Here is a 23,545-nt window from a genome sequence, read left to right on the forward strand (position 1 = left end):
TTTTACTGTTCATTCTGATTAAATGGAATTAGAGAATTTTGAATATCCCTTACTAGAAAAAAAGAGATAAAAAAAACCAAAGTTCCTGTTCCAATGAATAATTTAGTTGTAAATTCCTAGGATCTTCACCACATGGAAAGTACATACCTATTATTGAGTCTTGACTAAGTTCTTTTGAAAGCTTTTGAGTTACTTTTCAAACACATTTGAACAAATATTCATTTAGCCTACCTCTCTTCCCTATGTATGAGAACACAGTAAGAAGGCAAATCCTAACTTCTTTGCATAAAGGACACAATAAAGATATTTCAATACTTGATCCTATATTTCAAATATTGGTAAAGAATAAATGCACTTCATGCAGAAAAGACAGAGCGATTTACACAGTTCTTCTCTCTCTCTCTCTCTCTCCCTCCCTCCCTCCTTCCCTCCCTCCCTCTCCCTCCCTCCCTCCCTCTCTCTCTCTTTGACAGAGAAAAGAGACAGACCCAGAGATAGAGAGAGAAATAGAGAGAGAACTGTGCAAATTGCTCTCATGTCTTCTTTGCATGAAGTGCATTTATTTTTTGAGAAAGAGAGAGAGAGAGGCATAAAATATACAAGTTCCTTTGTTAAATATTAAAAATGGAAATTTAAAACACAAATGCATGTATATTGTAACATCATCAATAAAATTATACTGCAGATGAAGATGCAAGATTAAAAAACAAAAACAAATAGCAAGCACCTCAATAGAATCTAACTTATAATGGATCCATTTAAGCTCAATATATTCATTAGGAAAGTGTCCAACAGAAGGTTATTTTGAAGCTGCCGAGATTCTTTGGCAGTTCTACTTTGTTGTATGCTTCTTTTTTTGTATTACAATTTCATGCAATTCTCCAGGATATCATATAGCCAATAATGAGGTAACCCATGCCTGTTACTGCTAAACTTCTTTTTTTTCAACAATCTATGTTTTGTGGACATCTATTACAAAAGCATTCCCACTATAAAGCACATCCTTAAGCCAACTTTCAAAGGTTATCCCAATGTCAACTAGTTTTACCTTTGGATGGTAAATATTTTCTGTAGAATGAAATTGCATATCTATACCACGGGATTCCTCTTACAATAATTTCCTTACAAAATGCTGGATATTAATAACATAGTAATACCATTTAAATATATTAGAAATAAAATTATACCATGCTGCACTTCTTAGAGTTAATATATTTCAGTGCTGTGATTAGTGACCACAGGGAGAAGCAAAAGGAATTCTAAACAAACAGACACTTCCTGTGTGTATGAACCACTCCAGTGGTTCTTCAATCTCTTCGACCTTGATTCCTATCTATCCATCTACTCCTTTTTCATACATAACATTGATATTTCATTTCAAATAATATTTACAATGAATTCCACAATATTTTTCCTGACTTTAATGGCAGAGGTGGGATTCTACCAGTTCATACCTATTCACTAGAACCGGTTGTTAACATTCTAGCAGTTCGGAGAACTGGTTGTTAGAAGAAATTACTGGCCTAATCCTGTAAGGAAAGCAGGAAGGAAACATTCTGGTGTTGCTTACAGAAACTGCCTCTCTGTTAACCCTTATTACATTCTTGGCAGGACTAGACTTCCTGTCTCAGGAACGTCTCCGGAGTTTTTTTCCCTTCCTTTGCTGTACTTTGCTTGTGTGGAGTGACCATTCAAAGTTACAATGGCACTGAAAAAAGTGATTTATGACCATTTTTCACACTTACGACTGTTGTAGCATCCCCACAGTCATGAGAGGCCAGGGAGGAGATGCGTACCCCGATGTGAGTGATATTGAGTTGGCCACATCCAGTCAATAAAATGACCACCAAGCCATGTCCACCCAGTCACATGACCACCAAGCCATGCCCACCACCTAAGCCACACCCACAGAACCGGTTGTTAAAAAATTTGAATCCCACCCCTGTTTAATGGAGTATAGTTTCCAATAGCTATATTCCTATAGTACAATTTCTCCATTCAAATAAAATGTCCATTATTCAATTATTGGAACAATTAACATTTATAATAGTTCTTTTACCATCTTTAAGTATTAGTCTGCATCAATCTAGGCCTTTGTTTATATATGGCCTGGATTTTTTAAAACCACTGGGTTGTTTTATCCCCAAACTGCCCTGGGACAAAGTACACCAATTTGTAATCATATAATTCACCTTCAAGTGATACTGCTGGGCAGTATACCCTGTTTATGGGGAATAGGGCAGTCCAATTATGTAAGATAGAGATGTCTTCCCTCATGCAGCACAGTTTTAAATCCCTAATGCACACTTTCCATGCTGTGAACCCGCTAAGATTCATTCCTGGTGAATAAAAAATGTAAATTGGTAGGAAATATTTTCATGATCAATGTCACAAATTCCAGGATGTGAACTACACCCTCTGAACTTGAATCCTTGTAAGCTATTATGGATGCAGTATGATACGTAGAATAATTTCTAGAAGTTGCCAGATATCTATTTTAGGGTGCTATTTCTCATTTTCAATAGTTCAAGCATCCTTGAACTATAGTAGTATTGAACTACTAGAACAGATACCTCTAGTTTTAGATTGATATGCAATGGGCTACCTTTGACCCCAACATTCTCTAGCATCAATCTGCTTCAATACAATAGTGGAATAAAATTGCAAGGTAATATATATGTACATCATTCCTGGTAAATAAATAAGAATGATACAAAATGTCTGATTGTTTGAGTCATCACTTCCAAACAAGAAAGTCATGTAAGTAGATTTTACACATATTTCTACATAAAAAGGAACAATTGGCCTTCTTAATATTAACTTCCATGCACAGGGGCCAAAGAGTTATCTCAAACTTCCTTCCATGATTCGGTGACTTTGTAATGAATAAATTAAGATGCCCTGTGTGCATGAAAAGCAATGTTATCCTTGAAAATGTGTGCCCCCCCCCCCTTGTCTGAGAAAAAAATCTTACTACTTTCTACAAAATTGGAAAATTTTCTTCTTATTTTTTATTTCATACTCAATCCTTTCCAAAACAGATTATGTCAGCAATCAACCTGATTAAGCTGAAATAAGCAGTAACATAAATATAGCACCAGTAAAGCAAGGGAGAATTCCTTTTATTCTATCTATGGAATGTTCTTGTACGTTATATATCATCACTATCACCTGAACTGCAACTGCTCCTTCGGCTGCTTCCTTTAGTTACAGCAGGAGACATAGAGGATAATAGAGGGTCTATCCCAAGTGGCGATATTGTATCATCTAGTAGTATTTCTTCTAGTCTCTGTTCTTTTAAGGCAGCACTAAAAGACAAGTCTGTAAAATGGGAGAGTGGATCAGAAAAGGCTGCAGCTGGGTCATGTAGATCAGCATGTTGTTCATGAGCCGTGGCTAGATGTTGAATGTAGTCTATTGAATTCTCTTCCGGATATGCCAGTTGTCTCATGACCCTGGAGGTTAAGTCAACCACACTGACTGAAGACATGATTGGTAGTCCATGGGCACGTGCTTGCATTTCTAGCTCCTGTGTTAGAAAACAAAATATTTAGAGAGCAGGATTTAAAAAGAAATTATAGGGATTCTATGCATCACAGTAGTATATCTGGTGCAGTTCTGAAATCTACTCTGACGGTATGCTTAAAATGTAACATACGGATGCGTCAAGCCTAGTTTTGTATGTCATTATCAAGCCATATAAAGACTACATAATAGCTATAATGATGAACCATGGACTCTTGGTATGATTTCAGAGTCTAAGTTTGAAGCACAAATATAAATGCCTCAGTTCCAGTTCAGGAACAAAAAAATCAGGAATAAGAAAAATCCTCTAGGGTATTTTCCTCCTAAAAAAGGAAAAATAGATTATGAGATATTTCATAACACTTCATTTTGTAGTGATACATAAAATGGCCAAGTTGCCAAGAAATTAATCTATGATTGGAAATCAAGATACCCATTTAAAAATGATATTAGTGCAAGATCACTACGTTTCCAAAAGTTCATAAAACAATATTATAATTAAATTATTATTTTATAATAGAATGATAAAAATAAAGGCTTAGAAGAAATTAAAACTATTGCGGGGGGAGGTTCAGATTCTGAAAAAGGAAATTTTTTATACATTGCCTTTGTGACAAAATATGTAGGCTGAGCTTCTTCACAATTTTTCTGGGAAATCAGTGCTTTCTGCACACACAGACATATATATATAAAATTGACAATTCTTTCTGTTTACAGGATCGTGTTTTTTTTCCTATCAGCTTCTTTAAATAAGCAAAATTGAAGAATGCTTGATTTTAAAGCTAAGCTTTTTGCACATGCATTTGCAGTAAAATATTTCTTAAAAATAAATTTAGTTAATGTTACAATTATTCTCTCAGCAAAGTATACTTTCACTTTAATGTCCCAGCAATATAGAATGAGAAAGAGAGAGAGAAAGAAAAAGGAAAAAAGAGAGAGGAAGGGAGGGGAGGGAAGGAGGAAGGAAGGAAGGAAGGAGGAAGGGAGGGAAGGAAGGAGGAAGGGAGGGAGGGAGGGAGGAAGGAAGGAAGTCAAATATCTGAATTCATAATGGGTGCTGAATTAAATATATGTATATAGTGCTAAAAATAACTTGCATTTATTCAATTTTTCTCCAAAATTTTCAAAGCAAAACAAAAACATGTATTTCCCTTGCTTCGGTTTCCACAAATATTAAAAACCTAGGCTTACCTTTTGTTACTTGTGACAGACGAGATTGTAAACCTTTGCTTTCATTTTCTAAGCTAATGAAATTTTCTTACCTTGTATGTTATAATTGATTGAATTGAATCAGTTTTAAACATTTATAAATCAAGCTGTCTTGTTTCCATAAAGTAGAAATTGATTAAAACTGTAGGTATGTATGTATCTTTCAATATTTGTAGACTAACCCAACTAGCAATACTGCGTACATAACAAATATAAAAATAGTATAATGTAGTAAACAAAATTAATATTATAAACAATATCAGTAACAAAATTAATAATTTTAAATTTACTAATATTTACTAATATAAATATTTTAATAATCTAAAATATTATGCTTGTAGATGCAATTCTGCTTGGTAGAATGAATTCCTAATATCCTCCATGATACAGGTGACATATGAAGAAGAGAGAGGTCAGATAGGAGACTGGGAAAATGAGGGAGATCTAATGTATGAATAAAGAATGATCGCTTAATATAGCTGTTTAGCAGGGCTTTTTAATTATAGGGAAGCAGTGATAGTATAGAGGCAATTGCCTGGGCTTAACTCATATTAGGTTCATTTCCAAAGAAATTAAATTATTTGAAATTATCAAGATCACATTTTTAATTCATGTCAGAAAAACTAATCAGTTGAAGTATGATCCTAATAGATATTCTATTAGAAATTTTCCACAAATCCCCACTGTCTGGGTTCTTGAGTTCAACGGACCAAAAATAATCAAAGTAGGGAACAGTACATGTTTTGTTGTGTGCTTCTCAGAATTTTAAAATGCCCACATTTTCAAATGTTGCACTGTGATTGTTTTTCTAGAAACAATGATTGTTTACAGTAAACATCTATTTACCATGCTAAGCATATTCTAGATAGCATCTTTTCAAACCCTGTAATTTCACTGAGTGTTCTTTAGCATTCTGTTATTTAGACATGGAAGTCCTTATCAATTTTACTAGAGTTTTAATACTCTGTTACCTAAGATCACCATACCTTACAACACAGTACTATACATGTCTATTTAATTTTAATTTAATTTAAGCCATGGCAAACTATTTCTAAAATCTTGCCAAGAAAACTTCAGGGACTTGTCTGGATTATTGTGGGTGATGATTATTCACTTGATTTTGGTTGTACTGTTTACCTCTGAAAATGAAACAGGCCCATGGGTTTTGCCTTGCACTAAATACTATTTTTTTTTTTTTACAATATTCAGGAATGCTATCTAGAGCCTGTTGTGCATACCTTACTCAATTAAAAATTATGTAGATCAGTCACAGTCTATTATAGGAAGTGACCAGAAAATTATGTGCAGGTTAATTTCATGTTGGACAATGTACCTCAAACTAAAACAAGGTAAGGGACATTGTTCAAAGTGTATCTTAAGTCTCCAAGTAATACAGATTTCCCCTCTTATGGTGTAGATCTATGTGTATGTGTTTTATAATCATTGAATACAGTTTGATGATGTAAAAGCTGTAGCAAAATAAAAAAAAGATGAAGAAAGGAAGAGGTTGGCTTTGAACTAGCATTTTTCTCTACAAACCTGAATTCGTAGCAACAGTCGTCTATTAGCTTGCTCTAATTTCTTCTGCCTCTGCTCCAAATCTTGAGCTTTCTGTTGTTCTTTCTGTAACCACTTGATATAGTCCACTGATGCCTTTAAAATAGTTCCTTTATTCCAGCGCATATCGCTGTAAAAAGTAATGATAACCTTTTCACAATTGTGCATGTCAGCAAAATTCATAAAAATGTACAAAATCTTTTATATTAATATGAAATAATGATTTACATGACCATTATTCACTCTTAGATATTATTGCTTCTGAATGGAAATTTTAATAGAATAGTTAAAAAGGCCTTATATATTAAAATTAATCCCAGAATGAAAATAAGTGTCAAAAGAATGTAATAAAGTGCCTTTTTTGTGTAAGATCTAAGTGCAGATTCATGATTCTACTTTTATAGTCTTTATATTTTTAGTAAAAATGCTTTTGTTATTAACTCTGATTAAAATCTATGTGTAGAACTCTCCATTAATGAACTGGAACCATATATTACTGACAATTTAAGCATAAATTTCTGAATATAATTTAAAATTTATAACTCTTTTTACCTGATCTTCTAACGAGCATACTTTTATTCTTATTTGAATAAAAGGTTTTATCTAATTTTGATATTCAGTGTTAATAATACACCAAAATCATAGTTTAGTTTTAGCAACAATTCCATATCGTATTTTAAAACCTGTATGATTAAAACAAACTAAAACAGACTTTTATATAAAATACTATATAAAAGTGCTTTGTATATCTAAGCTAATATGATTTGTCACTGTTAATAAGGAGATACTTACCTCAAAATGCCATTTAGCTTATAAGAATACTATTACAAGTATCATGTTAAAAATATATCTTACCGTGTGGACCAATATATTATATGTAAACTGGAATCTGAAATTATCCATCATCTAACACAGGAGTTGACTCTAGCAATCTGCCAGTCTGGATGAAATGTCCACACTAAATATGATATCTAAAATTCCTGTTTCATATTCTGCTCCATTATTATTTTTTTTGCATTTTCTTTTTATTTAAATTAAAAAAACAATGACAAAAATGACAGGTGAACTCACGGATCATTAGACTTTGGAATAAGGGTGCCAAGCTCTTTAATCCGGTAATTAATGTTATACCTTCTTCTTCTTTCAACTATAAAACAAGATATCTTAATAGTAGCAGAATATAACAGAAAGGCATAATTCATTAACAAACAGCAACACAGTTGCTCTGTTACAAAATGCTCTCTATCAAAACATCACAGTATTTCTACATTGTAAAGCTTGAAAATATTTAATCTGTGAAAACCATTAAACAGCTAGTTTAACTATCCTGGAGAAAACTTCTTTTAAAAGGAGAAAAATAATAAATACCAAAATATTTATTTTTAATGAAAGAACACTCTTCATTTAACTCTTCATTTAAACTATGCGACTAACAAAGCTTTTCATAGGGATTTGATGTATAAGATAAATGTAACAAGGTGTACCTTTAACATTAAGACTATGCATTCAAATAATAATTGTAATTCTCATTTGATCTGGCAATGAACTAAAATCGTGAATCAGTGCTCATGGATCAGTGCTTGTATCATATTAGATAAGTTATTTTGAAAGGCTGCAAAGAGGTGATAATACCATCATGTATTTGCTGTCATTTGAATGAAAATATTTACTGTACAATTTCATCCATGTTTACTTAAAGGAAGGTCTAGTTCTGATCTTAAAATGTATGCATTATTCTTTCAAAAAAATCTTAATTACCATTCGTGCTTGAAAATTTAGTTTAAAAAAACCCTCCCCAATAGTACATAACAAATATACTTTAAGTTTTTAAATTATAAGTATTTTTTTAACAAACAGTATGAATCACTTTTTGATTGTCAAACATCTTGTAGGGGAGGGAGGGGCAGAGGGTGGAGTGAAAACAGGGATCAGCCTAGAATCTTTATGTGGCCACAAGCGGAAGTCATACCTCCCTTAATTCTATTGATCCTTATTTAAATTTTAGCAGGTGAGAATATTCCTGTGATAGGCATGAGTAGCATTAAATCAGTTTAATTTGACCTTCTTGAGTGAACCTGATATTTCACACCTGACATTTTTACATTTAATATCTGCTTGTTGCATGCAGCAATTCACTTGCTTCATATTATTATACAACATTATGGCACAGTTAGTGATCATTGTCACCAAAATTCAGGTGTAAAAATATCAGGTTAACTAGAATATTGTTCAAATTATTTGATATACAGACATAATTTATTTGGAATGTGCAGTTGCATTTTAAGATGACCATGAAGCATGATGCATATATAAATTGCACAGAAACAATGAGAATAAAGTACAGTCCAATTATGTTAACCTCATCAATTCTTGAATAATTCAATACAATGGTATTGTGAAGTGGGATGTTGGTTTCATTATTTAGTTTAAACTGGATAGGAAAATACAATTTTCCTAGGTATCTAACCTTATGGCACAAGTTATTACAATTTATCTCTGCACATAATATCTGCATATTGAGCATGGTAGTTCTTTCTTCTAAAAATCCATTTCTGGTCATTTCAAAATTTTCTTCTATGCACACAACAATAGGCAACATATCAAGATTAATCTAAGGCACTGAAGGCCAATAATGAAATATTATTAATATTTAATAATTTAGGATAAAATAAAAAAACAGTATATGAAATTGAAATGCCAAGGGAGCTATGGTGGCACAGTGGTTAGAATGCAGTATTGCCAGCTAATTCTGCCCACTGCAAGAAGTTTGATCCTGACCAGCTCAAGGTTGACTCAGCCTCACACTGTAACAACATTGCCAAAAAGGCATTAAGAGTTGTTAACCTAATCCTGTGAAGCTTTTTCTTCGGTAATATTGCATTACTAACTAGAGCATACAAAATATTTTCTAGACCAATTCTTGAATACAGCTCATTTGTCTGGAATCCACACTGCATATTGGACATTAATACAACCAAGAGAGTCCAGAAATATTTCACAAGAAGAGTCCTCCACTCTTCTACTCACAACAGAATACCCTATGCCTCCAGACTTGAAATTTTAGGCTTAGATAACCTAGAACTAGGTCGCCTTCGATCTAAGCATAGTACACAAAATTATCCATTACAATGTCCTACCCATCAATGACTACTTCAGCTTCAACCTCAACAATACACGAGCACACAATAGATACAAACTCAGGGTAAACTGCACCAAACTTGATTGCAGGAAATGCGACTTCAACAACAGAGTGGTCAATGCCTGGAATAGTCTTCCTGACTCTGTGGTTTCTTCCATTAACCTCAAACACTTTAACCTCAGATTGTCTGCTGTTGATCTCACCCCATTCCTAAGAGGTCTGTAAGGGGTGTGTATAAGCACACCAATGTGCGTACCATCCCTGTCTTAATGTTCCCTTTTATTCGTATCTATTTCATGTATTAATAATCATGTTTATACTTATATACATTATCAAATGCATGCTTGACAAAATAAACAAATAAGTAAAATGCAAGTATAAGACTGGAACTTATTGAATGTGTAGGAAACAAAATAATACAATAAAAACAAGAATAGAATACTGGCAAGAAAAAGCATTATATGGTGAATTTCTATAAAAGATCGAGGGGAAAGTAGATTAAGATAAAATCTGCCAATGGCTTACAACTGGGACATTAAAAAAAGAAATTGAAGGCATGATTTTGGCTAAGAAATTGGGAGAGTTTGTTTATCGTCCATGTCAATTTTTCAGGTCAACCCCCTTCACACACACACACACAAAATTTTGTTCAGTCTTTCTTCAACATTAACTCTAAAGCAAAGAGTTACTTCCAGTCTACTAACAATAATAAATATTTGGAAGGTGTTAAATGTACTCACTGAGATTATGGTTGTCCTTTTTCACTCTCTCTTTTGTGATTCTGTGTGTATCTGGGATAGAAAGCAAAATCTATTTAAACAGGTTATAGATTACTCAATGTGAACAATACATTTTTACAAACACTGCTTTTAAGAAAAGTTTACCATCTCACACTTCTTAATTCTTTTTGCTACTTGCTACTTCCTTACTTGTTTTTTACAATATGTGCTTTGTTTTTTTTTTTAATATCATGCATTTTTAATTTTTAAAATTCTGGGGAAGCAGTATCCAATTTGTTGTACTTTGCATTGTGGTGATAGAAAACTTTATAATACTTTAAAGTGAATTTGACTTCCTATTATTATCTTGCCAGGCATAATCAGATTTGTATGTTGGAGAAAGAGGAAGAAAACCATATCTTTGTTCCTTTAAGTTGCACTGATAAACTGCATGGTTGTTAACATTCTTTAGATTAATTGAATAAAAGTCTGAAAGATGTTAATTCATTAATGTGGTGAATGGCTGTATTGTGAACCTTTAAGAGAGTCACTTATGATGACCTGGAACAAATGTAATGGATGATAATTTATTTATATCATGGGCCAGAAGTCAAAATGTGTGCAGATCAATTATGTATCCTACAGTAATTGCAGCCATTAGCTGCATGTGTCTAGTTATAAGGACCAGCAAGGACTACCATGACTTTTATGTTAGGGATATTAACTTCAGAACAAATAGAGAAAAATGTTTTGAACCAGATCATTTTGATTCAGGGAGACTACTAGTCATTTAGAAATAGAATGCTAAATGGCTAACAGTGTTCCTTACCTGTTCTCCACATTTCATAATTCATTATGAGTGAAAACAATCACATGGATGGTTTAAAACCAGTTAATAAGGAATTAGAGAGTAGAACCAGTACACCATGAACGTGTCCAATGTGTATTTAAATCACTTCTATTATGTTTTCAATCTGCCTGGTTACATTTGTTCTACAAACAGACAGACACTTCAGCCTTTGTTTAAACAAGTTTTTAGTGTGCCAAAATCTCAAAGCTGTATTACCTATGAGTTCCCTTTTAACTGGCAAATTAGAAGGATAGGAAGAATTGGTAAGACCCATATTGGCAGCTGTCACTCCTTGGTCACTGTTGTATATATCCAGAATGCTACTTGAAAGCTTTGAAAAACAGAGAGAGTGAAAGAAAAAGACATAAAATTAGATATAGGAGAATAAAAATAAATTCATGCTTTTGTCATAGGGAAAGCATATATCCACTTAAGAACAAAATTCCATTTCAGATGCGTATTCATGTCTTAATCTCAATGGGAACTGCAAATGCTCATCTAAAAAGCATATTTTGCCTTTATCATCTATAAACTAAAATAAAATGTTAAGGGTCAAAATTGCCATTGTTCCATATGCGGAAACTACAAGGAGGTTGATTTGAGTTTTATATGCAGAATGATGCCTGGTTATGGCCCCCGATGTCTAATTTTGAATTAATGCCATAGCATATTTTCCAATAACAGATTACTGTTACTACACTTCAAATATGAGTTAAGTTGAAAGGAAAATAACCTTGCTGATCTTACCTGAGACCCAAGTGAATTTTTAACTATATCCCTGAACTCAATTCCTAAATTGTTTGTGCTTTGAGCAGCATATAAAAAAGATGCAGCTATGCAAAGCATCTTAAAATAGACCTGGATGAAGCATTGGAAACCAAGTTATGGGCAATTGTCTTGCAAGAGAATTAGGAGACATTAGGTAATTGATTTTCTATCTGCTATGTAGACATAAATTTTATAATCTGCTATTTGATTATTCATTTCTGATCTTTAATATAAAATCCTTCTAAACATAAAATTAAGCTTGTATTTTGTTTGGATTTTTAAAATAACTTTTAAATTTGTAATGCCCTTGATTGATAGAACCTCATGCAAATGTGAACAGTTGGATTCATACAAAAAACCCTAGAAGGAACAGTTTTTTATGTCCATGCAATTTCCCCCCATAGATACATACTACATGATTTGGAAATGGGACTGTTTCCAGGATTTAAACTTGCTAGATAATTGGCTGGCTACCCAGTGAACTTACAATCAACCTTCATATGCTCTTACCTAGTGACCTACATAAAGTTTTAGTTTTATTAAGATTTTATGGCCCCAAGAGTGTGATTTTTATTCTTTTCAAGATCAGTGCACAACAATTGATTGTTTTGTCCTATTTGTTATATAGCTACATAGAACTCTTACAGAATACAAGTAAGAAGTAGTGAGAGAGAGAGAGAGAGAGTAGTTAAGGCACCAGGCTAGAAACCAGGAGATGGTGAATTTTAGCTGGATGACCTTGGGCCACTCTTCCACACTCTTTAAGAAGTAAGCAACGGCAAACTGCTTGCCAAGGGACTCGTCCAATCAGTCACCAAAAGTCAAGACTAATTCAAAGGCATCAAAAAACACCAAATCAAATCAAATTAAAAACTGTATGAGATATCAGAAAACAGATTAAACAAATCAAAATAAACAAATGTCTAAAATGCATCATAACCCATAACACTAGTAAACGGGAGTATTTAACACTATGTCCAAAGTAAATGTAAATATAAAAACCATTTAACCCTGCAATTTTATCAGATGTATTTGCAAGATCTGATATTTTTATTAAATTGATAAAAACACTTGTTGCACTGTGATATTTTCATGGATGCCTATTTTTAGCAGCAGGTCCTTTTTTATCCCAACTTTGCTGAATCAGTTTCATTGGATGACCAGCAAATTCTTCCTTTATGCATGTATGCATTTCTGTCCTGAACATGCAGTTTTGTATATAATTTATTCAACAAATCTTGTCCATTATGTATCTTGATTCATCAGTTTTCAGTTTTGCTGTGATTTTTTTAGCAGATTTTTTTTTTTGAATCATTAAAAATCACCTGTTTTCATTCACAACTTTCACATATGGTCAATGTTCCTGACATATGCAAATTTTAATGTAAATACTTACATAATCTTTTATGGAGGCTAAACTTTGCCAAATAAATTTCATAATACAGATTTTTTTAAACATAAAAATATTTTAAACAATTAATCATCCTCCTTTTGTACAGGCAATATTTAAAATACACATTTTACAGTTGCATGTCTCAAATAACTTGTGGGGTAGTTTTTTTAATGCAAATATCAAACATATATCAATCTGCATAGATCTATACCTGTAATAGAAAGTATGAATGGGCTTGGGGAATGAGGGAAAGAGATGCTGTTTTGGAAACCATCGGACAAGAGGGACAGGAGCCCCCAATAGCTTAAAGGTCAGAGGAAGAAACTTAGGAAGAGGCCGCCCTAATGGATGAAGTCGTTAAAAATGGTGATGGGAACTAGTTTTATAACTACAACTTGCAAGCTTCTGTTATGGTAGCTTTACAATAAAGCAGAATTAGCTCACCTAATCTTGTTTCATGATTTTCCTGGGATGGCTAACAGTGCCCTAATCTAGGTAACACTTTTTCAGTACTGTACTTCAGTGTAAATTAAAAAAAAGTGGAGAATCTTGGAAATTTTGATGGAATCAGGTGTAATGGATTAGCGTACATTCCATAAGCTACATTAAGTATTGCCCTAAATTATCAATAATGTGTATAATATTGGGGACACTAAAGCAATAAGGATAGTTATAAAATAAAAAGCAAATATGAAGTTTTATGAAAGGAGAAAAGGATACAGTGACCATTAAGAAGGTAGTGCTGATTATAAAATTAACATTATCACTGGAAGGTTAATTTGTTAATAGCTACTGTACTGTTTATCATACATTTGTGAGTCTGAGTGGGCATGGGGTGAAAATTAATTTTTGAATTTTTTTCAGTGAGGGGTTCTAAAAATGTGTGTTTTTATTCAAATCTGCTTTTATTTTTGCAGTTGCACAACATTTCGCTTGGCATGGTAAATCCACATCTGATCATACACCCCACAAAAATTTCTTGTAACCCACCTTGTGCTACAAAAATTAAAGTTTTTTTCTGCATGAATCTTATCTAGCTAAGCAAAAAATAATCCATGCAATCATAACCGAACATTAGAAAGCAATTATCTGAATTACAAAAATATTTAAGTAACTTTCATTAAGTTAGTTTACGCTCGTTCTTCAACATCAGCCACCAACTTGCTTCTTGGCCTCTGACATAACCCTCACATTTCTCATGTGTATACACTTTCTGCCTCTGTGACCTGTTTCACACATGTCTCTATTGGCCACTCTGGTTCTTGGCCCTGGTTCGTCAATGAACTTCTTTATTTCCACTGTGGTCAGTTTGCATGTCAAAGATCTTCAGACCAGTGGCATTTTTCTTGTGTGTACAAAAAAAATCTCCCAGTGTGTCATCATCTGCACCTCTCAAGTCAATGATCTTTTGCACATCAGCTCTATAAGCCAGATCTCCAGCATGGGATACCTCTTTGATGCATGCTTGCTATTGGCTGCCACAGTAATGGGGAGGGTCGTGGCATTTGGGTTGGGGAAGTGAGCTGGTGAAGTAAAGTCCCATGTGAACTAAAAGGAAGGTTTGCTTTCAAGAATTACTGCACCGCTGAGTGGAGTTGTTTACAGCCTGTCAAGGCCAACCATCCGAGGACTCCAGATGGGTGAAATACCTGAAGATGAGCTTTACACAACTTCATACTGGACATTGATTGGATACTCAGCAAGGAACCCTGGAGGAAGGTGTGTGTGGAAACTTTCAACCTGTAATTTTCACATGTTTTGAATGAGATCTTGCCTTTGCTTTCACTGCTATCATTTAAAACTCAATACAAATACTCCTTCTCTATCTCAATGGAGTTGGGGTTTTCTTTCTTGGGCTTTGAATAGAGGTAGGGCTGACATCTCTCTTGAATATTATCTGAACACAAGAGTGCCTGGATTATTATTTCATAGAAAGCGTATGATGCTGAGCGCTGAATGGTTGGCAAAACAGCATCTACTATAGCCTTCTTTTGCAGTCTGACCTGCTGCAGCTGAAATAACACATGACACAGGCCTTCAAACCAGGAATGTTTTACTTCGATGTTGCTTAACACAGAAAATGGTTAACCAGATATCTTTAGACAATGCAACTGCAAAAACATGAAGAACTCACTAAACAAATTAAATTTCAGATATGCTCCGGTACTAGCTAATTTAAATAATAAAACAGAGCATCACTTTGTATTTTATTTGATTGAAGTATGGACATTTTTGTATATACCTCTGTTATATACAAGTGAGGGTTAGGAGCTCTATGATGTTTTTGTCATTCTTATTGTTATCATCACCTTTTTTTTAAAAAGAATTGTCTTATTTTATTATTTTTATAAATAACTCAACAAGGTTGCAAATATATCCTCCTCCTATATTCCCCACATCAACAAACCTGTGAAGTGAGTTGGGCTGAGAGAAAATGGCTGGCCTAAAGTTGCCCAGCCATGCCTGAAGAGGGACTAAAATTCATGGTTGCTTGGTGTCTTAAGCACTGGGCCACTGAATCTCCCCCCCCCAAAAAAAAAATATCAATGTGGCTCTTTTGGGCCCCTTAGCTTAATTTTACAAGGCTGTTTAGTGAAGTAGGTAAGATGAACAAACAGTCTTTCAATAATTTTATGAAATCGCCCAAGTGATTTTAGTCTTCTGCATGTGTATATTTATCCTATTTAAAATATAAGAACTCTGCTGGATCAAGCCATAAATCCATCTACTGGAGCATTTTTATCACTGCAGCTGCCAGCCAGCAACCTATAAAACATTAATTCATTAGTGGTCTCTGCTTCTATGCATATTATTATTAGTAGCTATTGATATTCTTATTTGATCAAACTTCGTATCGGTGGCTTTCACTATACCTTGAAATAACAAAACTGATAAAAGATAAAGTGTGTAAATAATTATTTCCTTTTGTCTGTCATGAAGAAGGATGATCATTGAGAGAATAGAAAATTACTCCTGGAATTTGAATTTGTCTTTTAAGGCTTTCTGATGTGCTATTCTGGAATATCATAGAGAATAAAGACACATCTTTTTCCCTGTGTCATCTTCATATATCGGAAGATTGCTACCATGTCTTCCTTTAGTGTTCTGTTCATTAGGTAGTCATACTTATCTACAGCTTAATATATTTACCCTTTATGAACCCATTTGTAACCTGGTTTCCCAATCTCTACCCACCTGGTTTACTGTAGCAGTCATTATTTTCCATGCTTACATTTATACTTCTATCATCTTAAGGCAACATGCCTGAAACAGCTGTCAGACATTGACTCTACAGATACATCACATTCACATCATAAATTCATACATATCAGAGGTGATATTCAGCAGGTTCTGACCAGTTCTGGAGAACCGGTAGTGGAAATTTTGAGTAGTTCATAGAACCAGCAAATACCACTTCTGACTGGAGATTTTACAGCCTACCAAGCCACGCCCACAGAACTGGTAATAAAAAAATTTGAATCCCACCACTGATATATACAGTTATAAATAACCATGTGTTCTATATTAAGAACTACCTTGTACGTATTTGTGAAATCAATCCTGTCTGGGCCATGTTAAAATCACAATTGATGTCTGTCCAGCATTTACTGAAAACTTCTCTCTACATTCTACTTTAAAATTTAAACTTGCTTACTTGTTTAATTTGTTCACCTGTTAATTTAAACTGCTTCTAATTTAACTAGTTATCAGTTAAAGTTTGTCTCAACAGAATAGCACTCAGAACCCATTTTAGCCTATAATTAATTAGAAAGTATGGGGCATAGGTAGTGACAAAATACCGTGTTTCTCATATAATAAGGCCGGATCTTTTTTTTTTTTGAGCCCCCCAAAAATGGCTAGGCTGTCTTTTTGGGGGTGACTTAATTCCCCCCCTTGCATCTTTGGGTGGGCAGGTGGCGACGGCTTGGATGTTGACCTCGGCATCGGTGGGGCACTTCGTATCGGGGTCAACGCAGGCAGCACCATATCCGGGTGTGCAACAAAAGTACTTCCTAACGGCAAGCCCCCCCCACCATTCCCCCCCATTTCACATGTTTTAATATTGGCCTTAATTTGGGGGGGAGGGGCTTAATTTCATTTCATGCCTATAAAACATGCTGGGACTTCCTATTGGGGGAGGCCGTATTGTTGGAGAAACAGGGTACTTGATTTGCTGCTAACTTTCAAGGAGAAAATTTAAAAATAGGTCTTAAGTTTAAACCTCAGACCCACGGATTTAAAATGCAGCCATCAATGACAGTGCTTCAAAAGTTTAAGAATGTAGTGGTGTTTCCATTAACAATTCATATGATAGAAAAATGCATTTTGTGGTTCATTTTAATTACCGTATTTTTCAGTGTATAAGACATACTTCCCCCCAAAAAAGTAGGTGGAAATATCTGTTTGCCTTATACAGTGAATGTTGCCAAAGCCCCACCCACTCACTGGCCCCCACCCTTCAGTTCCTGCCTCCCAGCAGTTTGCCTCCTTGCAACAAACAGCAAACCGCCTGGTCAGGTTCATCACAGCCTGATTTAAACAAGCAGCTGATTGTCTGATGGATCTGCCTCCCAACAATCAGCTGTTTCAGGCTGCAGGGATCGCCATCGCCTATTGCTGCCTCTGTGTGTTTTCAGCCTCCACATCCTGTTTCCTGCCTCTGCACGCCCCATTTTTGGCCTCTGCATGCCCCATTTTTAGCCTGTTCCAAACCCCGCTGCCCAGAACAGACCAAAAATGGGGCACATGGAGGCCAAAAATGGGGTGCGTGGAGGCCGAAAATGGGATACGGAGGCCAAAAATGAGGCATGCAGAGGCGGCAATAGGCGATGGTGATCCCTGCAGCCTGAAACAGTTGATCATCAGGAGGCAGATCCAACTGACAATCATCTGCTCGTGCTAAATCGGGCTGTGCTGAATCTGACCAGGCTATTTGTTGTTTACTGCAAGGGAGGCAGAGGCAGAGGTAGATTTTTTTTTCTTGTTTTCTTCCCCAAAAGCTAGAGCATCTTAATCCGAAAAATATGGTAACTAACATAGAATTTGTTCAATGTTTGTTTCACTTTTTTATCATTTTATCTTTAGGTTTATTCAATTTAACTAACCAACATGTTCATGTCTTTGCAGATGAACGACCAAATATGCATTGACTTTGCACCTTTTAATGCAAACCGATCCTCTGCTTCTAATGCAACTTCCTACACAATGAAACAAAACTATCAAAATATATTTCTCCTTCTAAACTGGAGAGGAAACAGTATGGCTTTGTGTATTCCACTTGGTCTAGCCTATATTAAGCCTGTTTACAAACAGGCAGAGAGACTGTCTTATTAGCTGCAAACTAGAGAAATGACCTTGAAGTAACTTTAATTGTTTATTTTCAATTGTCTGTGATTTAACTGCCCATCTACAAGACCTTTTATCTTCAAGGTAACACTTGTCTTTGTACCAGGCAAGCAAAAATGCTGAGTTTGATTATATAGTAAACAGATGGATGAGGCAGACAATATTGGAAAAGCAGAACATCCAAGGAGAATAGTGTTCAAGCTAGATAATGGAAACATAGCAGTGGTATTAACTAGAAAACCTTTCAAGGAATAGGTCAACAATGGATATGTAATTATACTGTGGTCCTTTTCTTCGAATGGGACTCAGATTAGAACATACAATGCCACAACATTCATTTCAGTGCTAGATTTCTGATTACATGAGTTTTTAGCTCATTTTCAGTAGAATATATCCATCTCAGGACAGGACTGACTTTTTCATTGTGTAAAACAAGATCTTTTGTTAAGCCAGGCTTTAAGGTATCTTCTCAACTAGCAGCTTGTGGTTATTTATTGAGAACAATTCTATAGCAGAATATAAAGAAACTTGAGAGTGATTAACCCAAAAACTGTTGTGACTGTCATCTTGACTTTTTTGACTTCACCTCACAGACGTTCCCACTAACAACCACTATACTACAAAGATCTAAATATTTACTGCAATGAATATGAGAAGACCGCCTCTTGCCAATATGGAACTTCTCTCATTCTAAAAAAAATATTCAATCCACATTAAAACTCACATTTCAGATAATTGTTCATGGAATTAATCTTTTAAAGGATGTAGTCTACAATCTCAATTAGATAATTTCAGAGTAGCAAAACAAAGCAAAGCAAAACACTTATAAAATGGTATGATAATAAATTAGCAGTGTGTCATTAATCCCCAAAAGATTTAGTGTTCAAATGTTTCATTTTCTCTGTCCATTTTTAAATATATATATATATTAAGGTTTTAATGCTTCCACAAAATAAAATAAAAATAATAAAAATAAAAAGAGGTAAAGCAAAATCAGGCTTGCAACAATCTGTTGTTATAGCCAATCCCAATATAGTTTTAGTCTTTCTTTAGAGTTGATTTCCTAGCTTAATCTACATAATTGGACTGATATTAATCCTTTTCACACAAAAAATCTACACATTAACAGTGGCTTTTTCTGTAAGTGATCTATGTGATTGTGATTGCTATACAATTTGTATAATGATCATTTGGATGCCAGATACACATTTGTTCATGTGATTTGCAGACCCCACTTTCACATTATACTAAAATGGGGCCATAAAATGCATCTCCCAGACATATTCTACCTGCAAAATATCATATGTATTAATTGAAGCTTACTCTGTTTTATTGTACCCAGCCTTCAAGTTAGAAACTTTTATAACTTACCTAATTTGTAAAAATACGTAAGTATATTTGGGTACAATACTAAATTAAATGGATTAAATGTTAATAAGGAAAAATGGATACTGCCAACAACTACCAAGTTTGCTAAGAATGTCATGCCAACTCCTATGATACCGAGGTACACATTTTAATAATGTGTGAAGAAATAAGCAATAAGAGTTTTTATCAGCAATAAATGCAAAGTAAAAAGTTGAATGTCTATAAGATGCTAAGCTGCCTTGACAAAGAAACATCGCCAGAGATCACTCCAAAAGGGTTTGCATGGGGGCACAGTGAATGTCAGGTTGGGCATTTTATGCTGAAATAAATTATATTGATTTAAAAGAAATGAGGTGACCTAGTAGTTCATTCTTTACATAGCAAGCAAGCATTTATGAACTAAATTCCAATTTATGACAAGTTTTATCTCAAACAAAAATGTTGTATAAATATTTTACGTACAAATTAGGTAGAACAAAACACCATGGCAGCTGAATTGTTTCAAAAGCCTCGTTACTTCTGAACAAATATTATTATACAGACAGATCTAGGAATACACTAGATGTCAGCAAGAGGAAACAGACCACATTGATATATTATGAAATCACATCCTCACCATAAAATTACACAATTATATCTTACTTAACCGGAAAGATGGTATCAAAAGATAGTTCTACTTGAAACCAAACTTCCTATTGAAATAAAAGAAAAATGAAGTGATTTTGCATGTTACAGATTAGGGGGCATTTCTTGAAAATTTCTTGAAATATCTCGCCATGCACATGAATGCTATACCAAACAAGACAGCAAGCTTTGGTAAGAGAGAAGGAAATAATGCACAATATTCTTGTCAAAATGGATTCAATGTGTGCTGTAGATGGCACACACTCAATATACAATGTTTTTCCACATTCTATCCAGCTATATTTCAGCAGAATCTGAACGGAAGGGAAAGTTTTGCTTTGCATTCCTGATAATGATCATCTATGCACAGCATATGGATTCAGTGTTTCTTTCTCAGTGCATTTAGCAATTATCAGATCAACTTGAAAGTTCAGAACATTTGCCACCAACAATACTAAAAAGGTCCATATAACTTTTCCTGTTATTTGCTAGAAATAGTTAATTGCAGCATGCTTGGGGAACACAGCTTATATAAATAAATTTAGATTTTTTTCACATTTATTTATTTAAGAAATTTATTTGCCACCCATCTAATATCCAATTTCCCCAAGAGGGGAAATTTACCTTAAACCTTTTCATCAAAGGGATACACTTAATGGTATACCAAAGCCAACTCTTCAATTCTCATTATAGCATTCATTATACTTAACTAAATAAATGGTTATTTTAAAAACTCAATATGGACACTCTGCATAATTTGATGCTTGTTTTTCTTGTTAATTTTTGTTTTTTGTCAAGCTTGTACTCATGACATACTGACAGTTGCTGAAGCTGATATATCAAATGACCTTTGATTCCTCCTTGGAATTTATGCCTGACCTAATGTAAAATGTGCTTGACAATGTCATTTGCCTTGATGTCTCGTGCAGCCTTTTCCAGTCAGCTAAGATTAGTGATAGAGGTGTTACTATTTAGTCAGCTCCCTTCCCTTCAAATATGTACTAAACTTTAATACTAATGATAATTGCAGGCTAGAAATTGTTCATATCAACAACAATACTTCAGGTATTCTAAATGAATATTTGAGAGTAAAAGTTTAAAACAGCTAGACTTCAATTTCTGGTGAAACGAGAAGAGACCATTTTGATTTTTATTAATTGTTCAAAAATGTTGAAAAGTTAGATAGAGAGAATTGGAATTTTTAATAAAGTGTTATACTTAATTGCAATTTGTATATATGAAACTGTACCTCAATATTGTTGTATTTGACAACTGTAAGTTTCACCAACAATTGTATGTACAAAAAGTATGTAAATATATACAATTCTTGTTCCTATTTTTTCATTCCTACAGAATACTTAAATAATTTAAATCAATCAATACTAAAATAGTAGGGCATATATTCTCTTGGCAATAATTTCTATTTTGATAGAAATTTTCTTAATAAATGCTATCTTTGAAAATAAAAATAAAATAAATGCTAAGGAATTTGAATTATGTTGTTATTCTGCATGAACTTTTTCTGAAAAAAGTGACTACCAACTGGTGAAGAAAATAAAAATATTAAAGCCATTCTAGCAAATCAATGAATCCATAACCTCACCAATTATAATATAGGATTACAACTTTGAACAGTACAGTTTCTATGGTACACATTTAGAATTTGTAATTGCAAAGGAAAGTTTGACAAAAGAGTGCAAGAATTTTACCTGATTACAGTTCCAAACTACAGTTTTCTGACCCATATTCTCAATTGTTCTCATGGCAAAGTCTGCCAATTACTTACCACTCTTGGTATCGGCAGTGGTGTTTCAATACGACATATCCCTTCATCATTAAAATTTGATTCCATGTTGATTATATCATCAATAACTTCTTCCATCTAATAGAACAAAAATTGCTAATGAGTGAAAATGAATAGTTAATAGAGAAACTTACAGTTACAATTCTATATAAGTTCATGCTAAAGGGAGATCAATAATACATACGCTGAATGAAGTAGAGGACTGCAATCTAAAAAAAAACACTTAAGAGAAAAACCAAATTAAATATTTGGTAAACCTACCTCAGAAACCTATCTCTGAAAGATCACAATGTCATGATCCTGCTATAATTAAATGGAATGGTTCCTATATACTATGTGAGTTAAAGATCACCTGGAAACAATATGTAAGATTTTCTGAGTTCTTTGAAGAAAGAACAGAGAAAAAGAAAAACCTACCACTTAACCAAATGGTTACTTGATGATTTTTGAGGGGGCGGGGGATCAGAATACCCATTTGAGGAAATAGACAATGAAGTCCAAGACTGTTTTCTCTCTGAAATATTATTTGTCTTCAGCCATATCAAATTGATTTCAGTTATTTACTGATTTTATCCTATTTCCTTATTATCTCTAATCCACTAAAATCATCCACATGACTAATCTAAAATGTACTTCTTTCTCTCTCAGTGGGATACACATCACATAGCCAAAACTATACCACTACTTATGATAATAACATCTTATTAACTATTTATTGACCTCTTGTTAGCTAGAATCATTTATGTGACTAATTTACAGTGATAAGAGAAATAGTAAATAAGAGTAGGTAGATTAGATGGGAGAAATAATGGTTCTGAACATTTTAAAAATAACTGAATGAACTTAAAGCATTTGGGAACAACTTTCTATCCCTGGAATATCAGTATTTTGGCCATAAAGCTAAGACACGAGAATCCCAACAATTGAAATAGCTTTAAATTGGTCAAAAATGTTCCATGGTAAAAGGCATGGAGCTTGAAAATGAGGAAGAATAGATATTATTGCTTTACTGCTAGAAGTGAAGGAAGCTACTGCCTTATACAACCATTTCCAAGAAGTGATTCATTTCAATCTCTGTCCAAACCAACCTACCTCTTCAAAAATATGGACAGCCCTATGGTCTACATTTGCAGAATAGGAGCTGTTATATTACTAAATAATATAGTTATAAAGTATAGAATGCAATAGTTCTGCAATCCTGATTTGCTGAAACAAGAATACTTGTAGTATAAGTAACATGAAA

At 33.9% G+C, this 23,545-nt stretch overlaps 1 protein-coding gene across 2 annotated transcripts in view; it reads right to left on the reverse strand.

Annotated features, from left to right (window-relative positions):
* Nucleotides 1-3,076: 3,076 nt before the first annotated feature.
* The window catches only part of TFEC (transcription factor EC), a 56,586-nt gene continuing 36,117 nt past the window's right edge, over nt 3,077-23,545 (reverse strand). For both annotated transcript variants that reach the window (XM_087969307.1, XM_026669012.2), the window contains exons 3-8: nt 22,285-22,380; nt 11,216-11,330; nt 10,171-10,221; nt 7,363-7,438; nt 6,274-6,421; nt 3,077-3,529 (exon numbers count right to left, since the gene is read on the reverse strand). In XM_087969307.1, coding sequence (XP_087825433.1) covers nt 3,152-3,529; nt 6,274-6,421; nt 7,363-7,438; nt 10,171-10,221; nt 11,216-11,330; nt 22,285-22,380 — 864 coding nt within the window. In that variant the 3' untranslated portion in view covers nt 3,077-3,151. The remainder of the gene's footprint in view (nt 3,530-6,273; nt 6,422-7,362; nt 7,439-10,170; nt 10,222-11,215; nt 11,331-22,284; nt 22,381-23,545) is intronic.

The sequence above is a fragment of the Notechis scutatus genome, chromosome 6 (assembly GCF_049901735.1).
Source record: "Notechis scutatus isolate UNSWTSFEM ecotype Mainland chromosome 6, rNotScu1.2, whole genome shotgun sequence".
Classification (NCBI taxonomy): Eukaryota; Metazoa; Chordata; class Lepidosauria; order Squamata; family Elapidae; genus Notechis; species Notechis scutatus.